General features: G+C 34.1%; 1 protein-coding gene across 5 annotated transcripts in view; it reads left to right on the top strand.

Annotated features, from left to right (window-relative positions):
- Window positions 1–7,729, top strand: part of ap (apterous) — a 145,640-nt gene extending 137,911 nt beyond the window's left edge. For 4 of the 5 annotated variants that reach the window (XM_081991523.1, XM_081991524.1, XM_081991526.1 and 1 more), the window contains one exon: window positions 6,694–7,729. In XM_081991523.1, coding sequence (XP_081847649.1) covers window positions 6,694–6,918 — 225 coding nt within the window. In that variant the 3' untranslated portion in view covers window positions 6,919–7,729. The remainder of the gene's footprint in view (window positions 1–6,693) is intronic. The other variant, XR_014180151.1, reaches the window with a different exon arrangement.
- The last annotated feature ends 6,706 nt before the right edge of the window (window positions 7,730–14,435 follow it).

The raw sequence follows: 14,435 nt of genomic DNA, 5'->3' as shown, positions 1-14,435 counted from the left end.
TGAACGAAAAACTATTAATAAAATGGAAATTATTTATACAATGCACTTTTTTAAGTTTGGAAATGACATTTTGTGATCTAATGGCTTAGAATTAACTTTCATTAATTTTTTTAGATTTTGAATTTTTGCAATGACCATTTCAGGTTTGAAATGTTTATTTAGACCCAAAAGTGCCAAAAATGTACTAAATTTCAGTCAGTTTGAAGAAAAATCCCTTAAAAAAATAAATTGAGTGTAAGCGTTATTTTTATTAATGCTAATAAAGTTTTTTAAGTTTGAAAACGGTTTTTGGGTTCTAAAAGGTTCAAATCAACTCTTAGAGAAGAAACTAAGTAAGCCATTGACACGTTTTTGACAGAATTTGATTTTTTGCAAAAAGTGACACTTCTGAACGTTCCTGTCAATCAACTGTCATTAACGCAAATTATTCCGGGCTGATGGCCTACGCTTGAAAGCACATTTACCATACCTTATCAAAAATTAATCTTATCGTGTAATTGGGCCTTAATACGTGCTCAAAAAGCGTACAGGTCAAAAAATTATAATTTAACCGGGCATTACAAGTTCCATACAAAGGATGTAATTTAAAAAAATGTTAACTTTAAATGCAAATCTTATAGAAATTATCATTTTAGCCCTGCGATTTTGGCCAAAATAATCTCATGTAGTTATAACAGTACGATTCTCATTCATGTTTATTTATAATGACCCCTAACGAATTCGGAACCTCGTTGGGTACGTTAATTATACGATGGTGCCTTATAATGGTTAAAAGAATTAATTTTATATTAGATATTGCTGCGATAAAAACGTGTTAATTACGGTAATTTTGTAGGGAAAAATTAAATACAGTGGTCCGGAAAATTGCTTTGATTAGCAGATTGGTGGGTTTTAGAGGAAACATTTGCTGGACTATATCAAGAAAAAAACAGTCTCCCATATCGCGTCACTAATTGGCGTTTCGTCTTCAAATGGTCCAACAAATTTAGCCCGGGGCAAAGAAACACCAGAACGAAGGATTTGACGTTTATTACAAAAACATGCCGCCATCCAGAGATAGATGGCGGTAAAAAACAACCCCTCGGAAATCATATATCAAACTGGATGCGCGCGAGCGCTACATTTATCCAGACAAACGCGGCATTTATCAAGAGCCATCGCCTATTTCCAGAACGCTAATCTGTGCCCGCAGTTTTTGATTAATTGCTCACTCCGTATAATAGAAATCCAGTGCTTTGCCAGTAAGTTTTAATGAAATAAATGCTTGGAAACTGATTCTGCAGTTAGTTTTGTACAATTTTGCTCTCATGCAAATTTTCCGTTACTCTAACCATTCCGGAGTTATCCAAGTTACTTCTAAATTGTTGAAAATTAGAGATTAGTAATTTCATCATTTCCAGTTAATTATCAAGTTTTTTTACTTTGTTTTCCACATTTTTCACCAATTATCAAGGTTTTTTACTGTTTTTTTCAACGTTTTTAGTCAATTTTCATGTTTTCAACATTTTCAATTTTCTGACTGTTATTTCATATTTCCAGTGAGTTTACAAGTTTCTAACTCTGTGTTTTCACCATTTCCAGAAAAGTTTCTGACTGTGTTTTTAACATATTCAGTCAATTTTCAAATGACAAGTTTCAATTTTGTGACTGAGTTTTCAACATTTTCGGACAATTTCCAAGTTTCTGACTGTTTTTTCAACATTTCCAGTTAACTTCCAAGTTTCTGTGTTTTCAGCATTTTAAGTCAATTTTCAAATTTTTGACAGTTTTTAGTCAATTTTCAGTTTCTGACCTTCAGCATTTTTAGTCAATTTACAAGTTTCTGACTGTGTTTTTAACATTCCCAGTCAAGTGTTTTTATGACTGAGTATTCAATATTTCCAGTCAATTTTCAAGTTTATAACTGTGTTTTCTACATTTTCAGTCAATTTTCAGTTTCTGACAGTGTTTTCACCATTTTCAGTCTACTGTCAAGTTTCTGACTGTGTTTGCAACATTTCCAGTCAGTTTCCAAGTTTCTGACTGTGTTTTTAATATTTGCTGTCAAGTTTCAATTTTCTGACTGTGTTTTCAACATTCCCACTCAATTTCCAAGTTTCTAACTGTGTTTTCAACATTATCAGTCAGTTTCCAAGTTTCTGACTGTGTTTGCCACATTTCTAGTCAATTTTCAACGTTCTGACTGTGATTTCACCATTAGTAGTAAATTTTATTAGTATTTTAGTTAGTAAATTTTCAAGTTTCTGACTGTGTTTGCAACATTTCCAGTCAGTTTCCAAGTTTTTGACTTTACTTTCAACAAACAAAAAAAAACACCATAAATCAGAAAGTATAACTTAGCCAAAACTGACCTCGTTTACACCATTTTAAAAGTATGATACTTGTGCAAACTTAGTCATTTCCATGCAAATTTCCGTATCTCTAACCGTTTTGGAGATATTCGACTTTTTCGTTTTTTTTTTGAGAAAATTGCGTAAAAAAATTTCAAAATTATGTATCTCGGTTATTTTTTGACTTTTGACTGTCGCAAAAAAGTCAAAATGTTTGTCCTGAAATGTTCTTTCACCTCGTCCTAACCACAACATAATCGACCATATACAGATAGTACAAAAATTCAAACCACCATAAAACATAACGTACGGTTTTGTCTAAACTGACAGCGTTTACACCATTTTAGAAGTATGAGACTGATGGTGTAAACCTAGTCAGTTCTATGCAAATTCTGAACATTTTTCAATATCTCGGTAATTTTGCAAGTTATTGAGAGTTTGAAACTATTCAAAAGGTTCCTCATCATGTCAATTACTATACAGTGCATACAGGGTGTCTCAAATTAACAGCAGGATTTTCTAAGACACAAAACAACTAAACTGGTAGAATTACGGAACTGGTAATTTGGTGGCTCCTTCGTTTCGTCCCCAAAGCGTTATCAAAACTCCTTTTTTTCCTTCGTAAACCGTTCGTTCGACATTTTACGCTCCCCATGCACAAAATCCGACGCCACCCCCGCCGCCACCCGGAAGGGAAATAAATCTGAACGTCGTCGTTTTCCACCCCCGGTCGGCGGGCTCCAATTACTCGAGCCAACGACGTAAACCCTCGAAATCCCGAGGGATCTCGCAAAATGAAACGGGAGAATCTTTTTGATGACGTAGGGCGACGCCGCCAGTCCTTAGACGCCATTTTTCCTTTATTTCCCCCCTATCAGCCCGGCGGGGGTGGGGGGAGGGAGGTAAAAAAAGAAAAGAATATTGCTTCACTTTATTCTTGGGGATGGGAAATAAGTAAATATGGCCATAAAACTTCGCTAATAGCTATAGGATGATTACCTTTCCAAAGAAGGAAAAACTCGTTGTTAATGAGGAAGTATCAGTTACACTGCTACATTTTGGATTTCATATATACAGGATGATCTAACAACAAGTTTGTTAATTGCAATTGACTGTATAACCATACGAAAATTACAGGGAGACTTTTAATCAGTTTCCTAACTCTTTCCACAGTGTTTTACCATTTCAGGCTCTAAAATGACAAATCCATTTATCAAAAGAACTGGTCGTCATGGTAAAATTTTAATTATGATTAATTTGCTGGGCGTTTTAGATGAACTGAAGACCGGTGGTACCGTGTATATTACGAGCTGTAAATCAAATCGATAAGCCTTGGATCAATCACTATTGATTTGTCGAAATTAATCATTCATTGCAGACGGCTTAAAGTGTCTGAAATTTGCATTTAATCACCTCTTAATTTCCAGTTACAGTTTTTGAGATACAGTTTTTCAAACCTACCACTAAAAAGGGTTTGTACTAGGAATTTGCCAATCGTGGACGTTTGTGGTGTCACGTGATCGCATTTCTGACAGATCTCAGTACCAGTTTAGATGTATTCAGCTCGAAGGACTAAAAGTAATTGACAGTTTGCTGTAATGTCGCTCATTGGCTGGTCACATGATGCCATTTGTCATTTTGGTCATAGGGATTAGTAGGGAAATGAGTTTTTAGCAGGAGCTTAGCCCAATGTTGCCAGGTATACCGTTAAAACGGTATATCTACCGTTTTTGTGGTTCTTTTACCGTTCTCCCGTTTTTTTTATATACTATAATCTACCATTTTTAATTACATTCTCATCTCAATATGCTCTCAATATACCTGTAGAACCAATTTGGGACACACTGTATATTATTAGTTAGTTGTATGCTTGTTATAGCATACAACGAATACATCTGGCCAATGTTGCCAGATCTACCGTTCTCCTGTTTTTTGTATGTAGTCTACCGTTTTTAATTACGTTATTGCCATTATGTTGGTTGTAAAAGTCTGTTTATATACTTTTTCAGTTTATTGAATTGGAAATTTAATGAGGAGTCTAAAAATGCGCTTAAAACAGACATTTTCTTACTCCCAATTATCCTCAAAAACCACGTGATGTCTGTCACTAATGTCAAAATGTGACTAGAATTTGCAAGAATTACATTTTAACACAGTTTTCGAAACAAGACTGTTGTTTTAATATTATGACAGTTATTTTGACAATTCTAACTTCATCGTCTAGCTAAATACGTGACAACTGTCACTAACGTCAAAACTGTCTAACTATGCTCTAAAGTTGCAAAAAACAGGGTTTAGAAACGTTTTTTTGCAGCATTTGATAAAAAACGTGTTTTTGAGGTGTATGACAGTTATTTTGACAATTGTCACGTGACTATCTGGCTAAATAGTGTTCTACAATCACGTGACAATTGTCACTAACGTCAAAACTGTCAAACTATGCTCCAAATTTGCAAAAACCAGGGTTTAGAAACGTTTTTTTGCAGCATTTGATAAAAAACGTGTTTTTGAGGTGTATGACAGTTATTTTGACAATTGTCACGTGACTATCTGGCTAAATAGTGTTCTACAATCACGTGACAATTGTCACTAACGTCAAAACTGTCAAACTATGCTCCAAATTTGCAAAAACCAGGGTTTAGAAACGTTTTTTTGCAGCATTTGATAAAAAACGTGTTTTTGAGGTGTATGACAGTTATTTTGACAATTGTCACGTGACTATCTGGCTAAATAGTGTTCTACAATCACGTGACAATTGTCACTAACGTCAAAACTGTCAAACTATGCTCCAAATTTGCAAAAACCAGGGTTTAGAAACGTTTTATTGCAGAATTTGATATAAAACGTGTTTCTGAGATTTATGACAGTTATTTTGACAATTGTCACGTGACTGTCTAGCTAAATAGTGTTCTTCAATCACATGACAACTGTCACTCACGTCAAAACTGTCTAACTATGGTCTGAAGTTGCAAAAAACAGGGTTTAGAAACGTTTTCTAGCAGTATTTGATATAAAACGTGTTTTTGAGATGAATGACAGTTATTTTGACAATTGTCACATGACTTTCCAGCTAAATAGTGTTCTACAATCACGTGACAATTGTCACTCACGTAAAAAATGTCTAGCTATGCTCTAAAGTTGCGAAAAATAGGGTTTAGAAACGTTTTCTTGCAGTATTTGATTTAAAACCTGTTTCTGAGAATTATGACAGTAATTTTAACAATTGTCACGTGACCGTCTAGTTAAATAATGTTTTACAATCACGTGGCAACTGTCGCTAATGTCAAAACTGTCAAACTATGCTATAAAGTTGCAAAAATGAGGGATTAGAAACGTTTTCTTGCAGTATTTGATATAAAACGTGTTTTTGAGATGAATGACAGTTATTTTGACAATTGTCACGTGACCATCTTGCTAAAGAGTGTTCTACATTCACGTGACAACTGTCACTAACGTCAAAACTGTCAAACTATGCTCTAAAGTTGCAAACATGTGGGATTAGAAAAGTTTTCTTGCAGTATTTGATATAAAACGTGTTTTTGAGATGAATGACAGTTATTTTGACAATTGTCACATGACTGTCCAGCTAAATAGTGCTCTACAATCACGCGACAACTGTCACTCACGTCAAAACTGTGTAACTATGCTCTGAAGTTGCAAAAAACAGGGTTTAGAAACGTTTTCTTGCAGTATTTGATATAAAACCTGTTTCTGAGAATTATGACAATTATTTTGACAATTGTCACGTGACCGTCTAGCTAAATAGTGTTTTACAATCACGTGGAAACTGTCGCTAATGTCAAAACTGTCAAACTATGCTCTAAAGTTGCAAAAATGAGGGTTTAGAAACGTTTTCTTGCAGTATTTGTTATAAAACGGGTTTTTGAGATTTATGACAGTTATTTTGACAATTGTCACGTGACCGTCTAGCTAAATATCGTTCTACAATCACGTGACAACTGGCACTAACATCAAAACTGACAAATTATGTTAAAAAGTTTCAAAAATCAGGGTTTAGAAATGTTTTCTTGCAGTATTTGATATAAAACGTGTTTTTGAGATGTATGACAGTTATTTTGACAATTGTCACGTGACCGTCTAGCTAAATAGTGTTTTCCAATCACGTGGCAACTGTCGCTAATGTTAAAACTGTCAAACTATGCTCTAAAGTTGCAAAAATGAGGGAATAGGAGACTTATTATACTGTGTGCTATACAAAAAGTATACACTATTTCAGATATTTAGGTGCAGAACGGTTCTGTGGATGCTCTCATGACCTTAAAGCCTTATTTTAAACCACCCTGTATATTTTACTTAAATAATATAAATTTACTGACTAAAAAAATTGTCTGTATTGTTACAGGTGTGGTTCCAAAACGCCAGAGCAAAATGGCGGCGAATGATGCTGAAACAGGAGGGCAAATCGGGGGAGAAATGCTCCGGATCGGAAAGTATGAGCGACATGGACATGTACGGGGGACCGGGGGGGCCCGCTTCAATGGGCAGCAGTATAGGAATGGCGCCCCACAGTCCCCCCTTCATGTTGCCGGGCGGGGGAGGCAGTCCCTCCAGTTTAGACTGTTCCTGAGATACGTTAACGCGGTGGTTTCTGTTTGTTGCGAGAACATTTTAGTACCAATTTTGGTGTTGTTGTGCTGGGGGGAGTCAAACACTTTATGTACAAGGTGTCCCAAAATTTGCGAACAGCTGCGCAAACGCCTCGTTTCCTAGGTACAGGGTGTTCCACGATTATGTTGATTTTCAGTCTTAAAAATGAGACATTTCTGGATTAACTGTACAGGGAATTTTATTTTTTCAGAAAAAATCAACAGACCAAGCAAATTTCAGCTAGTAAATAACTTGGGAAGACCCTGTATGATGTGTAAAACTAGAAAACAAAAACAATAGTGTATATTTAGGCATTTTAGCAAATCAAAGGCGCACTATAATAATTGTAAATTAATAATTGTAATTATTAATAAATCGATTGTTCCTAATAGGTGACTAACTATTAAAACAAAACGGTTATACGTAAGTTTTTGAATTATTAGAATAAATATTTTTAAAGTCTTTTGTCTTCCCTCTTGTACTATATACAGGATGTGACACGAATGCAAAAATAATTAACCATTAATTTGGACCACATTTCGTGTGTAAACCACCCTGTATAACACTAAAACAGTCTTCCTACTACGTACGGTTGTCTAAGATGCCAAAATTTTCATACTATACACTGTCTCATCAATCTCCTCCATTTCCCTCTTATTTTTGTATATTTTTGTGCATATCACTTAATTTATGCTAATATTATTAAGATATAAGAAAAGCTACCCCAAAAAAAAATAAACATAATGTAAAAACGGTGGCATATTCCTAATATAAAGTTTATTAAGATACAAGTTAGTTTTATTTTATATTACACCTTTCTAATACACTTAATGATAGGAAGTCTATGATTTCCTGGCTAACATTTGACATTGAGCCTCCCCCTTGTCCTCTCTATACAGAAATCACCCCCTTACAATTTGCTCGTCATAAAGGGGTTGCCATGGAGCTATACAGGGGGAGGCCAGCATTTGAGGTAAGCCAGATTATGCCAACTGGGACGCAGACATATGTTGCTTGTTAAGGGAGGGAGAGTCAAGATGTATCAATTATATCGTTTTTGTGTTATAAGGACACTGAATCAAATTGATAAATATCGCTTAAGCCTTTTATATTATTTATTATCCGACAGGATGAAGAATAGGGTGATTACAATTGGAAATCTGCCCCTATCATTATGTTTGTCTAGAACTTGTATGTGTGTTTTTTAATGAAGGAACCAAAAACGAAAAGAATGTAAAATCCACTAAACTGCTCCAAAATGTTACACAAACAGATGAATTATTTGAAAAGCTAAAAATACTGAAAAAGCAAGGAAAGAGAACTAGCACAAAAGAGAAAAAGTAAAAAAAAATCACAGCAGAAAAGGTTTTTTAATAAAAATACAAATTGAACAATACAAATATCAGCTTGACAAACAGGGTTTATTAACACTTCATACGCCTCTAGTTAATAATTAAACAGGTATTCGACAGTCACGTGATACCTGGCATGTACGTCACAAGTGTCCATTAAAGCGGTAAAAACTTCTAGTGTCACGTGACAACCGTCAAATACGTCACGACTGTTCAAATTGGTCCATTCAAATCGTAAAGCTGTGAAAATCTTCGTTTCACAATCAGTAATCAGAAGTTGCTATATGCTCAGTTGTGACATATCGGTTAAGTTCAGAACTGTCTTAAAGTCACGTGGTAACTGTCACAACTGTCTAATTCATTCCATTAAAGACATGAGACAATCACAGTTTTTTTTGCAGTCATCACCACTAAACACATAGAAAGTTTGAATTAACTTAGAAATTGCAGTTTTGAGGTTATGACTTTGAAACTTGCGTGAGTTAACCCTTTTAGGGTATTTGTCTAATTTTATCAGAATTTTAACTGTCAAATTGACAGTTTTACAGCTTTTTCAGTAAACTTCACTCGAAAAAGTCACTGAACACTGCAAAATAAATTTTAAACTAACCTCAAAATTACAGTTTAAAGGTTATGATTGTTGTTGTTGAGTTGACTATCACCCTTTTAAGGTCTTTTTCACAATTTTAGCTATCAAATTGACAGTTTTACAGCCTTTTCAGTGACCTTAACTTAAAAAACACCATTAAACCAAGACAAAGAAAGTTTGAACTAACCTCAAAATATCAGTTTTGATGTTATAGCCTTAAAACTTGGCACAGTTGACGGTTAAGGTTTTGAATTTTTTTTTCAAAATTTTGTCTGTCAAATTGACAGTTTTACAGCCGATTTAATGTAATCATCACTAAACACAAAGAAAGTTTGAATTAACCTAGAAATTGCAGTTTTGAGGTTATGACTTTGGATGAGTTGACTAGCACCCTTTTAAGCTCTTTGTGTAATTTTTTCAGAATTTTAGTCGTGAAATTGACAGTTTTACAGCCGCTTAAGTGATATACAGTCGAAACCAAGTTGAAGGGCCGTGACGTCAGCAGCACCACATAAAGCTGTAAAGATCGTAGTGTGAAAGTAATAGTTTTCTTTCTGGCTACAACACAAAATGTACTTAACAGTTTTATGGGAACTTTATTAGCATCTGTCAACTATTAAACGTCACAACTATCAACAGCTCTGCAATGTTAACTGTCTTGCAGTCATATACGTCAGAAATGTTGAACTATATTATTAATAAAGTGTCAAAATTTTGACGGTTGTAGTTTTGATTGCCACTGTTTGGAAAAGTGTCCGCGACACTTGTCACGTACATCAGAAATGTCAAAAATATGCAAAATTTTGTAACTTTTGCAGTTTTTGAGACCTCTAAGTATAACCTACCTCTGACCTAACTACAGTGGTAATTTAAATCTGACGTAAGTCTTTTGACTGTACTATACAGGGTGGTCCAGTTTTAAGTGTCAATAATTCACCATTTGATAGCTAATCAAAAAATAAGTTGACTTGCATTATGTCATTTTTCTGAAAAACGTTTCCTAAGGAAGATACAGTCCTCCAAATTTCAATTTAAAAAATCGTTTTATAGTTTAAAACTGAACATTCAAGACTTGTGAAAGTCCAAATTTGTACTGAATAGTCTAAAAACTTGCTTTTTACTACTAGGAATGGTCTTATGATTCGCTTTCTCAGACTGCCATCCTGGTTGAGTGTCTGAAACTGGCATTCAAGAACTAAAAAAGTCCGGAAATCAAGACAAAGATTGTATTGTGAATGAAACTCATTTTTTACTACTAAAAATAATATAAAAGTTGACTTTTAATGCTAGAACTGACTTTACTAGGACTAAAGAGAGTCCAAAAGTATATTTTCAAGACTTTAATTGGTGTACAACTCAATTTTCTGGACTGGACAACAAGTCTAGAAGTAAATAAAATTTTAGGACTATTTTATTTCTAAAAATTAGTTCTCAAGACTATTATTGTACCATTTGGTAACAACATTTTTTACTTTTATTACTGAAGAAACTTGACTTTTGGAAATAGTCTTAAAAAGCACTAAAAACAGTCTGAATTTCTTAGAGGTGCTACAATTTATTGCACCTATGAGTGTAGAAGTCAATTTAATAGTGAAGAAGCTTGAAATAACATTTTCAAGACTATGGTCAGTGAACAAATTGGCTTTTAGGCTTGATAAGTCAAAAAATTTGTAAAGATAGTCTTGAAACTCGATTTGAGGCACTGAAAACAGCCTTAAAACACTAAAAACGATTCTAGTTAATAAGAAATACCCGAATTTTTAGCACTGAGGTGTCTAGAAGTCGATTTAATAGTGACAAAGCTTGGAATGCCATTTTAAGTCTATGAAGAATGTAAAAAATGTTTTTTAAGTTTGCTATGTCAATAACTTGGTGAAGATAGTCTTGAAACTCGATTTTCCAAGCTGAAAGCAGTTTTGAAGTACTAAAAATAGTCCAAAAGTCGAAGAAAATGAAAAGCAAAGTAAAAAGCACGAAAAGTTTGTTTTCAAGACAATTTTCATGAATCTAATGTAAATGTCCTGCATCTAAGACTATTTTCAAGACTAAAATATTGAAATTTGTCTTCAAATTATGAAAACTTACTTCAAATGCAAATTTTATTTTTTTCTGATGTCACTTTTCATTAGTTCAGTCACATTTTGGGGTTCAAGTCAATTTTTGAGGTTTAAATGTATGAATTTGTTGTAACATATTCTTGAAAAAGTAGTTTTTATGTCTACAAGTCAATTTTCAGTATTAAAGTCTCTCGATTTGCATGAAAACTGGTTACAAACACAATTTTTAAGCTTCTGAAATTTTTATCTTTTCTAATTCAATTTTCAAAACTAAAGTCTTTTAGTTTGTCTGGAAACTATGAAAACTGGCTACAATAATATTTTTTAAACTTCTTAAGTGAATTTTCCGTTTCCAAGACAATTTTTAAGTTGGGTTAGGTTAGTTTTGGGTCTTTGACCGTAATAACGTGTAATAAAGTGCTTGTTCCAAATTTGATCAATATTGCTCCAACGGTCTGACAGTTATGAGAAAAAAACGATTTTTTAAACAGAAATTTGAAGGACTGTATTTTCCTTAGGAAGCACTTTTCAGGAAAATGACATAATGAATGTTAACTTATTTTTTGATGGGCCATCGTATGGTGAATTATTGACATTTAAAACTGGACCACCCTGTATACAGACAATGGACTGTATATTCTACAAAAATCATGGCTGTATCTGGTCCGATTTCTGAGGGATTAATATTTAACTTAAACAGCTTAGTTGCCACAGCTATGATTTACTTAATAGTTGAATAATTATTTGGCTTTATTATCTACAGAAATTAGGCTGTACCTAGACTGACTTTTTCTGACTTTTGGCCAATGGATGTATCTATTTTTCTGATTACTAGTTGGTGATTGTCTCTGCGAACAGACCTACTAAGGTCAGTGTTGTTTTGGCTGTAGTATCTACAGACATTGGGCTGTCTACTCTACAGTAATCAAGGGCGTTAATAGGCTCGTTTTTTTGGAAAACCCTTGGGTCATAAATAAGGGTGGTGCAAAAAAATACCGGGGTGATTGACTGTTTATAATCGTCACCCTAAAAAAAAAATAAAGTCTTTATTAGTACCCCTCCCATATAAACCACCCGAAAATGTCATCAATTGCACTAATCAACCCGTTTAGTCTTGTTTGGTGTAGAGATATTATCAGTGATTTGCGCCCCTTGTTTAAGGGCCGTTTTTACCCTCGCCAAGGGCCGTTGATGTAGACATAAAGCTGATTTACTATCAGCCTGTCCGAGCTGATTATTTTCCCTAAACCCCGAATGCAGGTTGAGAGGTTTTGTGTTTGTGAAGTTACCATTTTATGATGGGGTGGCCCTATTGTGCTTATTGTTTATTAGGGATGGGTAGAATCGAGTCGATTTTCGAACAAATCGATTTACGAGTAGTAAACGGAAGTAATATAGAAGCAAAACGTCACATTTAAAACCAGTATTTAAGTTATCCCATTTTGATGTTTGTCATAATTAGAGTGCGGATTTCTAGAAATTTTGCTTTTTGTAAATAATAAAAGCAACCAACCTTTGACATCTATTGTGAACGATTCACGCAAAAACACGTCATTTGACAGATTTTTTGCTTAATTTAGTTTTTTGTGCTTATTTGCTGAAAAGTGCTGCTTTGCTTTGAAATTTTAGACAGTTTTTAAGACATGGCACCCTTAAAAAATATATTTTGACAAATGACACTTTACGTCACATTTTTACCATTAACCTAAACTAACTAAGACAGTTAAAGATAATTTTCAAAATTAAAAATTTTTCCAAAAATATTTATAGGGTTACCACCCCATTTAAGAATGTTACAAAATGTAGTTTTTTATTTTTCTAGGTCGATCGGTGCATTATACGGTAAAATGTTATATATAATTAAAGTTGCGGCTCTTTGAGGGGTATACATGATAAAAATTGGACACTGCTAACTCAAACCGTTTTCGAGATAATTAGAAATATGTTCGAAAAAAGCTAATCAAGTTTGACGCCCTCTAGCGGCCAAACGGAGCACGTTAGCGATGCCCGCGCAACGTCACGTGATAGCTCCAATCATTAGCTACTTACGATCATTTAATGTCTCTGTATGGAAAGTTTCAAATAATCAAGTTATTCGCGATTTTTTGGGAAAATGCATCGAAAAATTGTCCAAATGAAGGTTTTTCGTGGTCTACTATACTGACCTCCGCCTGAATTAAAAGGATTTTTAGTAAATATCTCGAAAACGGTTAGATTTACATAAAAACTTCAAGAGTGCAAAGTTATTCCTGATGAACCACTAAACCAAAGTAAGCTACGTTTGAACTTCAAGACCGCTGTCTGTATACAGGGTGTGCACTAAATTGTTAGTGGGTAATTATTTTTTATCACCCTGTACACAATTTTTTGGATTCAATTTTTTGCTCTACATCACTGAAAAAAGCAGCTTAAGACGATGCTTTTGAGTGGTCGAACCACCCTGAATACCCAAAAATAACCAAGATACAGGGTGTTCAAGTTTTGAACTAATTTTCGATAAAAAGTGTATCAAAGTAGTTTTTAGAAAATATCTTGAAAACGGTTAGATTTACAGAAAAAATTCAAGAGTGCAAAATTGTTCCTGATGAACCACCAAACCAAACTACGTAACGTCTGAACTTCAATACAGTTGCGTGTATACAGGGTGTGCACGAAATTGTTAGTGGGTAACTGTTTTTGTTCACCCTGTACACAATTTTTTAGATACAATTTTTTGCACTACACCACTGAAAAGAGCAGTTCAAGACGATTTTTTAAGAGGTTGAACCACCCTGAACTCCTGAAAATAACTAAGATACAAAGTGTTCAAATTTTGAACTAATTTTTGGTAAAAAGTGCATTAAAGTAGTTTTTGGAAAATATCTCAAAAACGGTTAGATTTACATAAAAACTACAAGAGTGCAAAATTGTTTCTAATGGACCATTAAACCAAACTGCGTAACGCTTGAACTTCAATACAGTTCCCTGTATACAAGGTGTTCAGTCATTATTTTTGCTCACCCTGTACACAATTTTTTTGAATACAATTTGTTTCTTTATATCACTGTAAAGAGCAGTTTAAGACGATTCTTTTGAGTGGTTGAACAACCTTGAACTTCCAAAAATAACCAAGATACAGGGTGTTCAACTTTTAAACTCCCACTAAACTAGTCTGCGTAACGTTTGAACCTCAATACAGTACCCTATAAACAGGGTGTGCACAAAAATATTTGTGGGTCATTATTTTTGCTCACCCTGTACACAATTTTTTAGATGCAATTTTTTGCTCTACACCACTGAAAATAGCTGTTTAAGACGATTCTTATCAGTTGTCAAACCACCCTGAACTCCAAAAAATAACCGAAATACCGGGTGTTCAAGTTTTGAATTAATTTTTGGTAAAAAGTGCATCAAAGTAGTTTTCGGAAAATATCTCGAAAACGGTTAGATTTACAAAAAAAAGTACTACAGAAACTCCAAAATGCTTCTCAAGCAGTCGAAAGCATTCCAAAAGAGTCTA

The sequence above is a fragment of the Ips typographus genome, linkage group LG13 (genome assembly GCF_016097725.1).
Source record: "Ips typographus isolate SLU linkage group LG13, UJ_Ityp_2.0, whole genome shotgun sequence".
Lineage (NCBI taxonomy): Eukaryota > Metazoa > Arthropoda > Insecta > Coleoptera > Curculionidae > Ips > Ips typographus.
Note: the sequence above shows the minus strand (reverse complement) of the source record. Positions and strands in the feature narration are given on the sequence as shown.